The sequence below is a fragment of the Nicotiana sylvestris genome, chromosome 10, assembly GCF_000393655.2.
Source record: "Nicotiana sylvestris chromosome 10, ASM39365v2, whole genome shotgun sequence".
NCBI lineage: Eukaryota > Viridiplantae > Streptophyta > Magnoliopsida > Solanales > Solanaceae > Nicotiana > Nicotiana sylvestris.
In genome coordinates, this window is record NC_091066.1 from 167,143,382 (window position 1) to 167,156,428 (window position 13,047).

General features: G+C 31.3%; 2 protein-coding genes across 2 annotated transcripts; both read left to right on the forward strand.

The window, feature by feature from the left end:
* Positions 1–629: 629 nt before the first annotated feature.
* Positions 630–3,228, forward strand: LOC104227209 (zinc finger protein CONSTANS-LIKE 16-like). Its single transcript, XM_009779404.2, has 2 exons — positions 630–1,897; positions 2,809–3,228. The coding sequence occupies exons 1-2, from the start codon at positions 785–787 to the stop codon at positions 3,037–3,039; spliced, it is 1,344 nt and encodes a 447-aa protein (XP_009777706.1). The 5' UTR covers positions 630–784; the 3' UTR covers positions 3,040–3,228.
* A 4,151-nt stretch (positions 3,229–7,379) lies between these two features.
* On the forward strand, positions 7,380–7,865 carry LOC138880233 (uracil-DNA glycosylase, mitochondrial-like). The gene has a single exon (XM_070159911.1). The coding sequence runs from the start codon at positions 7,380–7,382 to the stop codon at positions 7,863–7,865; it is 486 nt and encodes a 161-aa protein (XP_070016012.1).
* The last annotated feature ends 5,182 nt before the right edge of the window (positions 7,866–13,047 follow it).

A 13,047-nucleotide genomic window follows, 5' to 3' on the forward strand; every position in this document is an offset into this window, starting at 1 on the left:
AAGACTCCTATGGTGCAATAATCATTGGGTGCACCACTACGAGTAAAATTGGTAGTTCTAATCCCACTTCAGACGATCTGTTTTTCGGCACGAAGTATAGATATATACGTGAAAATCACTCAAATTTTAAAAAAATAATAATTCTGAACCTATAATTTCAAAAGTGTAGTGAATACATCGTAGATACTAAAGTTAAATTCGTCAAATATAAATTCTAAATCCGCCTCTTCACAATAGTGCACCCATCCTCTGGTACCGAATACTATACTGTATGGTTATAACTTATAAAGAAAAAGTATTAACTCAAAGCAAGACAATCTAACAAAAGAGTCTTATTCAAATTCAGAGAGCATAGACATGGACATTTGGATAGAGAAATTGGATCAGAATTTCAGATTAATTCTCATCCTTGGGGGGCCCATTGAAATCCCTTTGATTACAACTTCATCCAATCAGAAACAAGAACCAAGGATCAACTTTCATAACATAGCCAATAGAAAAAAAGATAAGGCCACATTTGTGGACCCAAAAGTAAAGTCTCCCATTCTTTGTAGAAAACTCCCAAAAAAACCTCAAAATAAAAAGAGCTTTAATTTGCTGTAAAAGTGCATTTGTGGGTCAATATTTCTTCCCTCAAATAATTGCACTTTTGCTTTTCAATAGTTATACATAAAGATCTAACTCAACATATCTCACTTAGTTTCCCAAAGACTAAAAAAAACACAAAATCTTTTCTTGATATTTCTAGCTATATTTGTATTTTATTACAAAGTTTATTTTATCTATGGTTTCAGAAAGAAAATTGGCAAGTGCAATGGGTGGAAAAACAGTAAGAGCTTGTGACAATTGTATTAGAAAAAGGGCACGTTGGTATTGTCCAGCCGATGATGCATTTCTATGTCAAAATTGTGATTCTTCTGTTCATTCAGCTAATCCTTTAGCTCGTAGACATGAAAGAGTTCGTCTTAAAACATCATCACTCAAAGAATCTTCACCTGACGAAAACTTTCCCAATTTGGAAAGTCCAGTCTCAGTCTCAGTTTCAGTTTCAGTCCCATCGTGGCATCGTGGATTTACCCGAAAGGCACGAACTCCTAGGAATGGGAGAAAGGTTAGTAAATCCACCGAGGAGGAGGAGGAAGAAGAAGTTATTCTTAAGAACCCTATTCATCTTGTTCCTGAGATATTAAGCGATGAGAATTCACTTGATGAGAACGAGGAGCAACTCTTATATCGAGTACCTATATTCGATCCATTTGTAGCTGAGCTCTACACGTCTGCCACCAGAAATGATCGGATGGAGAACGTGCAGACAGCGGCAGATTCAGAATTTAAACCTGAATCTAAAGAAACGTTACAACATGATGATAATATCTGTAACGGCGATTTAAATAGGTTTCATGGGATGTTACCATCTGAAATGGAGCTAGCAGAATTTGCAGCTGATGTTGAAAATTTACTAGGAAAAGGACTTGATGATGAGTCATTTGATATGGAAGGGTTAGGTCTTTTAGGGGGTTGTAATAAGGAGGAAAATTCAATGGAATGTTCTATGGTTAGTATTCATGAAAAAGTAAAAATTGAAGATGAAGGAGAAGGTGATGAAGTTGTTATGGATACAACTACTACTAACCATGATATTGATATTAATGGTGATACTTTTGAGTTCAAATTCGATTACGATTCGCCGATGAATATTAATGGAGGAGATGAAGTTGGAGAAGTAGTTATGAAGATTAATGGTGAAGATGGTGATGGAAATTATAATGAGAAAAAGAAGATTTTGTTGAATCTTGATTATGAAAGTGTATTAACAGCATGGGCTGATCAAAGGTCTCCTTGGACTAATGGTGAAAGGCCAGAATTGGACTCCAATGATTGTTGGCCAGATTGCATGGTATGTTTTTAATTTCTTTTTTCTGAGATTATAAGTTTTTATTAATTAATCAATTGAATTGATTGGCAAATAAAATAATAATATGTTGATATATTGCATAATATGGTCCCATTTCATGTTAATGTAGAGGCTAAATTTTGAAAGTGAAAGTCAAGTGATTTTTTTTCTGGATAAACAAATGCAATAGGAAAATAAAAGTCAACAAAATATTTATATGTACCAAACAAACTTTTTGTTATTAGTGTATAAAAGTTAAAACTCTTCTGTAGTCTGGAAGAAGAAGAAAAAATTAGAATAGACTAGCTACATATCGAGTGTTAATTAAGAATTGTTTGTTGTATATACAATGTGCGTATAATATTAGGTATTTGAACAAAAATATTTTAGCCATTCTCTTCATTTTAAGTTGGACGTTGAGAATTTGAAATTTTGGAGCAAAGTAATAAAATAACAAAATAAAACATTGTTATGTCAAAAACAGAATGATATGCATGTTTTCTTCTTTTAGTTACCTGCACGAGTGTGTAATATGTTCTTGTATTAAACCCTATGAAGGAGAAATATTCATGCAAAATTTGTAGGAGTACCTCAATATCCATTTCTTTTCTCCAATTAAATAAAGATTTAACTTATGTACACTGATAATGTAAAAAAAATTAACAGTGTAATTTAACATGTTATGTCATGTTCAGGCAACTAATTCCACTTATTATGAGAAGTTATCTCTAGTTAGTATTACTACTTAGGTGACACCGATGGCATAAAGTTCTATTATATTGTCAGGAAAATAAATTATATGTATATATACTACGTATGTATTGACTTCCCTTAATTTTCTGGTATGTTTACTTTTATATATTTTGACATCCCTTATTAGTGGTTAATTAATAAGTTTTGCATTAATGTTGCAGGGAAATTGTGGAACAATTCATCCATATGGAATAATGAACGGACATACAACAATTATAGACAGAGGAAGAGAAGCAAGAGTATCAAGGTACAGAGAGAAGCGGCGAACGAGGTTGTTTTCTAAGAAAATAAGGTACGAGGTTAGAAAACTGAATGCTGAGAAAAGGCCTAGAATGAAAGGAAGGTTTGTTAAGAGATCCAATTTAGTCCCTAATTACCCTTTGCTTAAATAATTAGTGTTAATTTAAATTTTTTACCACCAGGTTTACGTACTAATTTTAGTACAAGTAAACTTGGAGAGCTTTATTAGTATGTATGTATATAGAGTAATAAATGCCTATGCTATAACAATTTTGTCATTTTGAAATTTGAATTAGGACTTTTTGGATGTATCATACTCTAAAAAAATGTTCTTACTTTTTGGCAAAGGTGAAAAATAAAAATTCTAGAAATTGAAGTTGTTCTTCTCTTATAATTCTCAACTTTTGAATTTCGCTATGAAACTATTAAATTATCTCTTTAGATGTATACTAAAATGGCCGTTGCATTTTTTGGCAGTAAAACGACAAAGTGACCTCTAATACTTTTGCATTTGTACGATTTTATGATATATAAATCTGATTAGGTTAAAAAACAATGTAAAGGAATGGTAAAAATTCAAAAAATTGAGAAGTGGATTTATACAAATTACTACGATAGAGCGTTAATTTAGACAATCATAAATCTTAACTGCAGTTAACATAAAAAGTGACTTTCATCTAAATATTGAGTTAAATCAGAAGATTAAAACTAAGAGATTGAAGTTGACCGCAATATGATTATTAAGAGTGGACCTGTTATTAAATATAGATCTTGGTATTTTCTCACAGGTCTACGTGGTTGACGTGCTTAATGGACCCATTAATTTTTGATGTGTTTCCGTACGTGTAAGGAAAGAAAGATAAATAAAAACTTACATATTAATACCAAATTATATTAATTTATTATGATTAGTTAACTCAATGAGATAAAGACTCATGGACAGCTCAATACTATTGGGGGCCTAAAGCCAAACTTCCATAAGAGACCTTAAATTATTTTTTTATAAAAAAAATTCATATATATTATTTATTTGAAAAATAATTTTCTAGCTTTTTCAGACGCAAAATTATGCATATTTATTTTATAATCAATTTCTTCTAATAGTTATTTTTCAATAGTTAATCCATTTAATCTCTTGTGTCATGGTTGATCTTAAGTAAGATTTTATCAATTTTAATTTAAAAAACTTCTTTTAAATTTCTAGTTTGTGATCGAGGACGACCGAGACAACTGTTACAGGAACTGCACCATTATTCTATATGCAATATAAGCATTTGAAAAAGTCTTTTTATTGGATTGAGTATATCAATTAGAGTACTATCATTTCTTCTTTTTGGGATTGTATCAAAGATTTAACTTTTTTTCCTTAAGTTTTGAATAACCAAATTCATACTTTATATTTGGCATATTTAAATTTTTAATAGGATAATATATGCATACGTATTGAAAATATCAAGAAAAACAAACGTAGATGACAACTAATATTAAAAAGTTGGAATAGAAGAACCTGATTCATTAATTTGATGTGAAAATAAATATTTGTTGCTTTTAATATACTTCTGGTCGGCTCTTGATTGACGAAAAACACCGAACAATATGATCTCTTGGAGGCACAAAGAAAAAATATAATAGTAGTAACATTTGTTGAGAACAAGAAAGATTAAAAAGAAAATTGAATATTGTGCAAACCAAAAAAGGAAGTGGAAAAGGTTTACATAATATTTAATGAGAAAAAGACTAAAGAAAAAAGAATAATCACTTGATCCCTTTCATAATTTTTGCATTTATACGTTAGGAGCCCATTTTTAAGAAACAAAATTATCTTAATTAAAAAATACGTTAGGAGCCCATTTTTACTAAAATATGTAATAAGAATAAAAATACTTAATTAAAAAAATTATAGGGTAAAAATAGGGCCCCTAAAATTGGGGGCTAAAGCTTGGGCTTTAGAAGCTTTACCCAGAAGCCGGCCCTAGATAAAGTATACAATAATTAACCAAAATAAAAGGGAGAAATTCAAAAATAGCCAGATTATAACTGGTCGTTCAAAAATAGCCAGTTTCAAAAGTAATCGAAATTTAGTCACTTTTCATATAAAGATAAATATGAGCGAAAATATTATTCAAAATCCGAAAAATACACCAGTATATTATACTGGAGTTCCAGCATAAGTATGCTTAAACTCCAGCATATTATACTGGAGTTCCAGGATAAGTATGGTGGAACTCCAGCATAATATGATGGAGTTCGAACATATTATACTGGAGTTCCAGCAATAATATACTGGAATTTGGAGCAGGTGCTCCAGTCTCCAGTATATTATACTGGAGTCAGCAAAGTATACCGATCTAGCATAATATGCTGGAGTTCATACACGGCTGCACCGAACTCTAGTATATTATGCTGGACCGGTCTTTGTTGCAGCAAAATAGTGACTATTTTTCATTGACTTCGTAAACACTGGCTATTTTTGAATGACCAGTCCAAAAATTGACTATACAGTGCTATTTTTACAAAATAAAATGAAAGAAGTATATCTGCAGACACATTTCATGCATCTATCGATATAGGATAAGTATACCGAGAGAGAGAAAACATAAACCCATTGCAACACTTTGATATTCTTTCCACACAAAAATATTATAAGCATTGACATTGTAAAAACTTCTTTCATTCATTGTAATTTAACTCATTATAACAAGTTTGTTATTATTTTTGTTAAATTACCTCACACACACATCATTTGATTGTGTGAATTTTTTAGAGAAATGCATTTTTTTGCCGCTTTTAAAAATAATAGCCGACAAAATATTTAATTTTTATATACATATAATATACATATTTTATATACTTTTTGAATAATGAATGTAATTACGATTTTACATTGTCAGTGTATATTAACAATACCTCATTCAACTCTTGAGAGTGACTTATCAGATGTCAAGAGAAAAAAAAAAAAGGATAATTCTGTTAGACCACTATCAGTTCCAATAATTCTGTTAAAATTGTTTTTTTCTGCCTTTTAGAAATTTGGTAAATGATGAATGATTGATGAGTAACTCAAATGCACAAACACTTTTTACATCAAATTGACTCTTCAAAGGGTCCGTTCTATTATTATCAATAGTAGTACACATCAAGGGGACCAGCATTTCCTAAGAAATGACACGGGATAGCCGCTATGTCGCTATTTAGAAATTAATCAATGTATTATGAAATTCAGTTTTTTAGTTTAATCTTTCCGGATACAAATATCCTAAATTATTTTGAAATTAAGATTTTTAGTACAAATTTTCAGAACAAAATAAGTATTGGTTAATCCTTATATAGCAACTCTAAAAATGACTGTTTGTGCACTTTCCCGGGCCTTCCCCTTTTGAAATTTTTGACACATGACTACCGAATACAATGTCTCAAGGTTTAGGGACTCGAAGAAAAAAATGTGCAAGTTCATGAATAGCTTGAGTCGTGTAAGACATTGTCCTACCGAATTAATGTAAATTTTTTTCTAAGATTACATTTCTAAACTATACTTGGGTAGACGTGGGCTATTAATTGAATCCTATACCAAAGTGCTCCACCTGCAAAACTTGTGAAAGTATAATCTTCCATCTTCTTTGTGTAGTGGCGATGCTATTTTTATGCAAATTTCTTATTGGAAACAAAATGAGAAATTTTCATAAAGCACTATCTTTTGGTAGTAATTAGTCATCTATAGTTATCATTTGTTATATTACGGATTATAGATACCTTTTGTGTGGTTATAAGATGTATTTCATGTATTTAAGTTATTGTATTCATGAATACAGTAGCAAAAATAGGCATGAATCAGGGAAATCTAGCTAATCAGTTGTTGTATTCGAGTGTATTCGACTGTATTCATGGAGTGAAAGATGGGATTACATTCATGGAGTGAAACATGGGATTACAGCTAGACAGATTATTGTATTCAACTATATTCACGGCATGAAAAAGGGGATTACACTGTTTATAAAATGGAAAGTGAATCAATTAACATAATAGACTCCTAATATAACTCAACAAACTCAATTATAACACACAAATTTTGTATATGGAGTGAAACATGGGATTACAGTTTGACAGATTATTGTATTCAATTGTATTCGACTATATTCACGGCATGAAATATTGGATTACACTATTTTTAAAATGAAAAGTGAATCAATTAACATAATAGACTCCTAATATAACTCAACAAATTCAATTATAACACACAAATTTTGTATTTTCAGTTATAAAAAAGATTCTCAACAGAAAAATATCCCAAAAACATAGCAATCTTCAGAAAAATTATATAATACATCTGAATACATAAATTATATTAATTAAAAAAAATATATATGAATACATTTATGGCATATATCGAGACATTGAATATAATGAAATACATATAATACAGCGGGATACATTGAAATACAATAAAAAAAAGACAGTGAATACAATGAAATACAATGAGATACATTGAATTACAATGAAAAACCCTAAAACCCTAATGGATCTATTCAAGCAACCAGCAACAAAGCGGCTAAAACGGGTCTCCTCGCCATCTTCCACTGACAACTTCATTTCCAGCGCCTTGTCATCTTCATTGTCGGGTGAAGACGGGGCCAACAAAGACCCCAAAGATACAATGCTCACGTCCGATCAAAAGTCGAGAATGGAGTTCAATAAATCGCTTGCAAAGGCCAAAATGAACCTCAAACTATCCTCTCATAAAATCTCCAAGTTAAACGCAAATGGTGATGGCGTAGGATATGTGAAGTTAGAGGAACTATTGGTTGAGGAGACATGGTTGGAAGCACTGCCAGGGGAATTTCAGAAGCCCTATGAAAAGAACTTGTGCAGATTTGTTGAAAAGGATTTGATTTTGAACCAAATCCAACTTCGTTTTCCGATCAGAATCAGTATCTGTTTTCTCCCTTTAATGCATACACATTTATTGAAAGAGAGGAGATAACCATGGAGAAATATTGGCGTTGAGAGAGAAAGGGGGGAGGGGTGGAGAAAAATCTGAAAGAATGAGAGAGAAAAATAATACAAAGAGTATTTTATGGCTTAAGAGTAGGAGGTAACCATAAATATATATTTGGCTATAAAAATCAAAAGGTATCTATAGAATATAATTTTTTAAAAGGGTATTTATTTAAAATAAATAAGGTATCAACCTTTAATATAGGAGGTAAAAATTCCAAACAAAATCTAAACAGCAGCCTCAAATAATTCTTTTTTGTAAATTATAATCTTTAAAAGCTCATATCATTTTTATAAAAAGTGAAGTCCATGCTTAATTTCCTCTTCTAATGGGCTTTGCAGTATTAGTCATTGGAGAAACTTAGTTGCGGGGCATTTGCATCTATACCCGTTTTTTGTGTCACGTTTTAACTTATGCCCGCTTTACCAAAAAATTGCAAGCGTACCCGCTTTTTCACATAACTTCAGTATACGGGGTTGAAGTAGCAAAGGCTATCACGCAAAACTTTAGCATTCTAATAGTCGGGCCTGAAGTTCAGCTCTAGAGCTGAAGTTTTTGTTTTGTAACTGGCGAACTTCAGCTCTAGAGCTGAAGTTTTTGTTTTTGTAACTGGCGAACTTCAGCTCTAAAGCTGAAGTTTTTGTTTTGTAACTGGCGAACTTCAGCTCTAGAGCTGAAGTTTTGTTTGTAACTGGCGAAAAGTTTTTGTTTTGTAACTGTCGAACTTCAGCTCTAGAGCTGAAGTTATTTTGAAGCTAGCTTTAGAATAGGATTTGCTCAAATAAGCTGGGGATCCATTCATCAAACTACTTGCTAGTTTGTTAAAATCTTTGGGGTAAAATCCCACCACGTGAAAGGTTCTATGTTTCAAGTCATTAATGAAGGAAGAGACCTCTTCCACGTGAAAAGTTGGCTAGAGTTGTTGATACATGTATCTAATTGCTACTGACCTTTTCCCATTCATCTTGCTCTACTGGAAGGCTTCAGATGGAGGAAGGTTTGAGAACCAGTGAACAGCTTCCTAAGGATGAGGGAAGTGATCTATGTATTAGTTTGTTAAAATTTTAACAATGGTATCTTGATAGTTTCCACTCACAAAAGGAACTCTGGAAAATAATTTCTTTTTTTAATCATATAAATGTACAAAAGAAAGTTTTAACTTATATGTACCAACAGTATAAAAGAAATTTTACCTAAAAAATAATCTGCACTAACATCAGAAGAATGAAGAAGAAAACGAAGGAGGAGAAAGAGGAGGAGAAAGGGGGCTGAAGTTATTTAAAAAGTGAATACAAGTTAAAAGTTTTAAAAAAAATGGGTATAGGTTAAATGGGGGCGACCAAATAGGGCGCCCCGTGCAATTTTTTACCTTAGTTGCGAAACTAGTTCCATTAATTGGACCAATAGGCCCATTGTACTATTGGATCTGGAACTTCTTACACTTTTAGCTCGCGCCAGAAACTATTTATATTTAGTAGCCAAAAAAGTGTATAGCATTAGTATAATTTTTATATATAACATACAATATATATATATATATATATATATATATATATATATATATATATATATATATAAAGAGAGAGAGAGAGAGAGAGAGAGAAAAAAGTGTATAAAACTAGTATAATTTTTATATATAACATACAATATATATATATATAAAGAGAGAGAGAGAGATACATTTCGGCTATTATTTTAAAATAGACTATACAATGTCATTTTTCCTAAATCCAAGAAGTGCAAATTACCCGATTTTGGGTCCACAAATTAGGATATACCTTAAGTTCAATTTTTTTGTTGTTGTAATTTTACCCATTTCTAACACAGCTTTAAAAGCATGCGACTAAAGTTGCACAATCAGTGTCTGAAGTAACAAATTTTGTCTGAAGCGTGGTATAGAGGTGAACATCAGTCGATTCGGTTCGGTTGTGAATGTTATCGGTTATCGGTTTATAAATATGCTAAACCGATAACCGAACCAATAAAATATCGATTATCGATTAATCAGCTATCGATTGTTATCAGTTTACCTGATAAGATAACTCAATCTCGATTCTAGAGGGAAGAAGTAATAAAAGATAATGTGTACTGTATAAAGAATATGATAAAACTTTCTCGATTGTTGTAACCGTTTCAAAGAATATAATAAATCTTACAACATTATTTCTCTATGTGTTGAATGACAAATCTGGGAGGGTTAGATCAGTAGATAGAGAATTGGGAGAATTGAGAATTGGTGTTGTAAGCGTAATTTGTGAGTGCTACTTGTGTTCTTAGAAATGAATTATGAAAATATACCAATAAACTGACTTATGAGTGTCACTAAGGCATGTATTGACAGTAATCTAAGCGGTTGGAAATGAATAAGAAAGATATTATTATTTTAATAGATTTGTGTACAAGAAAAAGTCAATTTTACTGTTGAGTGAATACGTGATACAATATGTAATTTTATTTTATTTTATTTCTAGTATTTGATTTTGAGTACCTTAAAAACTTTTGAATTGTTAATTAAGTTTGCTTCTAAAACTAAAATGGAATAAGAAGATTTCTCTTGTATAGTTTATGGATCCAAGTAAGGTTGTGAGGGTTGACTATAACATATTTTCTTTGAATTAGTAAAGAACAAAAAACACAAAATAAAAATAAAAATAAAATGAGCTCTAGGCATGACTGTCTACGCAATCCATAGTTGGAAAGTGTTATTTACCTACTTCCTAAATTATTATGTTTAATATTCTTGTTTTCTAGTAAAACTTCATTATTCTCCACAAAAATCAAAAAATAAAAAAAAAAAAATAGTAACCCTTTGTGCTGCGAAGAATCAACACTGCTCATTATCCTTTTTAACTAATTAAGGCCCTTAATAATTAAATAAGTCCTTATCAAGATCGTAACAAAAGCACTTAGGTTCTTAATTAAGATACAATTGAAGTATATCCCATTAAATTATCAACTGATGGCTACCACAAATTAAAATCTAATGACTAATTAAGGTTGAAATGTTAAATCCATCTTATTCTATTCAATTTATGCGGAAAAACTTCTTCGTTAGTGATCTCTTTTAAATTCAAAAGATCTTGATTAGTTTAATCAGAAACCTAATAAAGATACTTTACGTCTCCAATTACCCACTAAAAAAACTTAAATCGCTTTTTCAATCAGTGATTAAAAGCGGTCTTAGTGCGAAGAATCACTAATTCTCTTAATTAAATATTGAAAATTCAGAAAATGGTAACGATTTAATTGGTTTAACTCTTTCCTTAAGGAAAATAAATACACAAGTTGGGTATCACGGTTTGCACGTCATACTCAACAAATGGTAGGGAAAATTATACTTTATATGCGCTCTCAAAATAATAGCCAAAATATATATATATTTTGTATATATACATTTTGTACGTTATATACAAAAATTATATAATTTTTATATTCGGCTATTGAATATAAATAATTTCTGGCGCACGCTATAAGTGATAATACCACATTAATAATTCTGTTAACACGTACTTTTTGTTTAAAGAATTATAACTTGCAATTATATATTTGAGAAAAATAAGAATAGGTAGAAAAGTAAAAGTTCTCTTGTTATTTTTAATTGAATAAACCATGGTGGTCTATTAGGCAGATTCAAGTATATACTTTCAATGGAATCCGTCGGCATAGCTGAGTCTGATGACTTTGACAGATTGTTTTAAAATTTAAAGAAAGGAATGAGAAAACTCTTTATTGGTTGACTTTATCGGAGTATTATTTTTTTCCTTATATAATAATAATTAAATGACTAGTTAAGCCAATTAGATGGGATACATTTAATAATATGGACAAAGATGATCCAATAATTTAACAGTCATGCCTAAGATAAATTGTGTTGACTAGAGTTAGTTAACCAAACTGATAAGTTAATTGTATAACTATAGTCAGTTAGTTAGTTAGTACAGTAAGTAGGAGTTAGTTATACTGTAGTTGTATAAATATACTGTACACCCTGTAATGAAACAAACGCTTGTAACGTTCTGTTCAGAGTTCAGTTTCTCTCAAGTGTGGGTTTCCTCTGCATGTCTTCTTCCTCAAGCTTGATCTCCAGATCTATGGTAGCTAACAAACTGTATTTTATATTTTCTATTTCCTAATTTATAAGATGCTACTCTATATGCCTACTTGTTCATGTTCTACTTGTTCTGTGAAAAACAACTCATGACACCTTATCGACCATAATATTAATTACAGTATATAACCCTCCATGATATATGAGGAGACTAAGGTTGATTGTGTTTTTAATTTGGTGAAAATAGCACGGGCTAGCCAGTTTTCGGACTGGTAATTGAAAAGTAGCGAATGTTTGTAAAGTCTTTAAAAAATAGCCACTATTTTGCTGAAACACGAAAAATTCTATCATAATATACTGAATTATGGAGCTCCTATAAACTGAAAGTACAAGAGGGGGTGAATTGTAGCCTCTTTAAATTTCTAGTCGACTACTCTTAAGACCTAGTCGACTTATGCGGAGACAGCCTGCACAGAACTGTTAGTTCTTTCAATTTAAACAAGTGTTAATCACAATAAATAATAAATGAACAGAATATAATATGACAGTGTTAAAGTAAATGACACCAGGAATTTTATACTGGTTCGGAATCAATGTGGTATCATAATCCAGTCCTCTAGGATTGCAAGAGTGTTGTCTTTTAGAGCTCTTTGTAAATTGTATTGAGTACAGCCTTTGTGGTTTTCAGCGATCACCACCAACGTTGACAAGGTTGGTTTTCGCTCTCTCACCAACAACAAACATGTCACGATCCGGATTTCTCACCCTCGGAAGTCGTGATGGCGCCTACTAGTGAAAGCTAGGCAAGCCGACCTTTTGAATTATTTACATTTTTCCCATTTTGAATCCTTTAACAATCAAGAGCCAACATTACACACAAAAAAAATTTTAAAAGCGGAAGACTGAAACGTAATATTTTAATAAAGATATCAATATCAATCCATACATAAACTACCCAAGACTGGTGTCAGAATTCACAGACTGATTAGGAGTACTATAAATAAAGATCTGAAAGAATTAGTACAACACTGTCTCTAAAATACATGAAAGAAACAAAATAAATGGATAGGAGGAGATGCTAGGGCCTACGGACGCCTGCAGGACTACCTCGGATCTCCG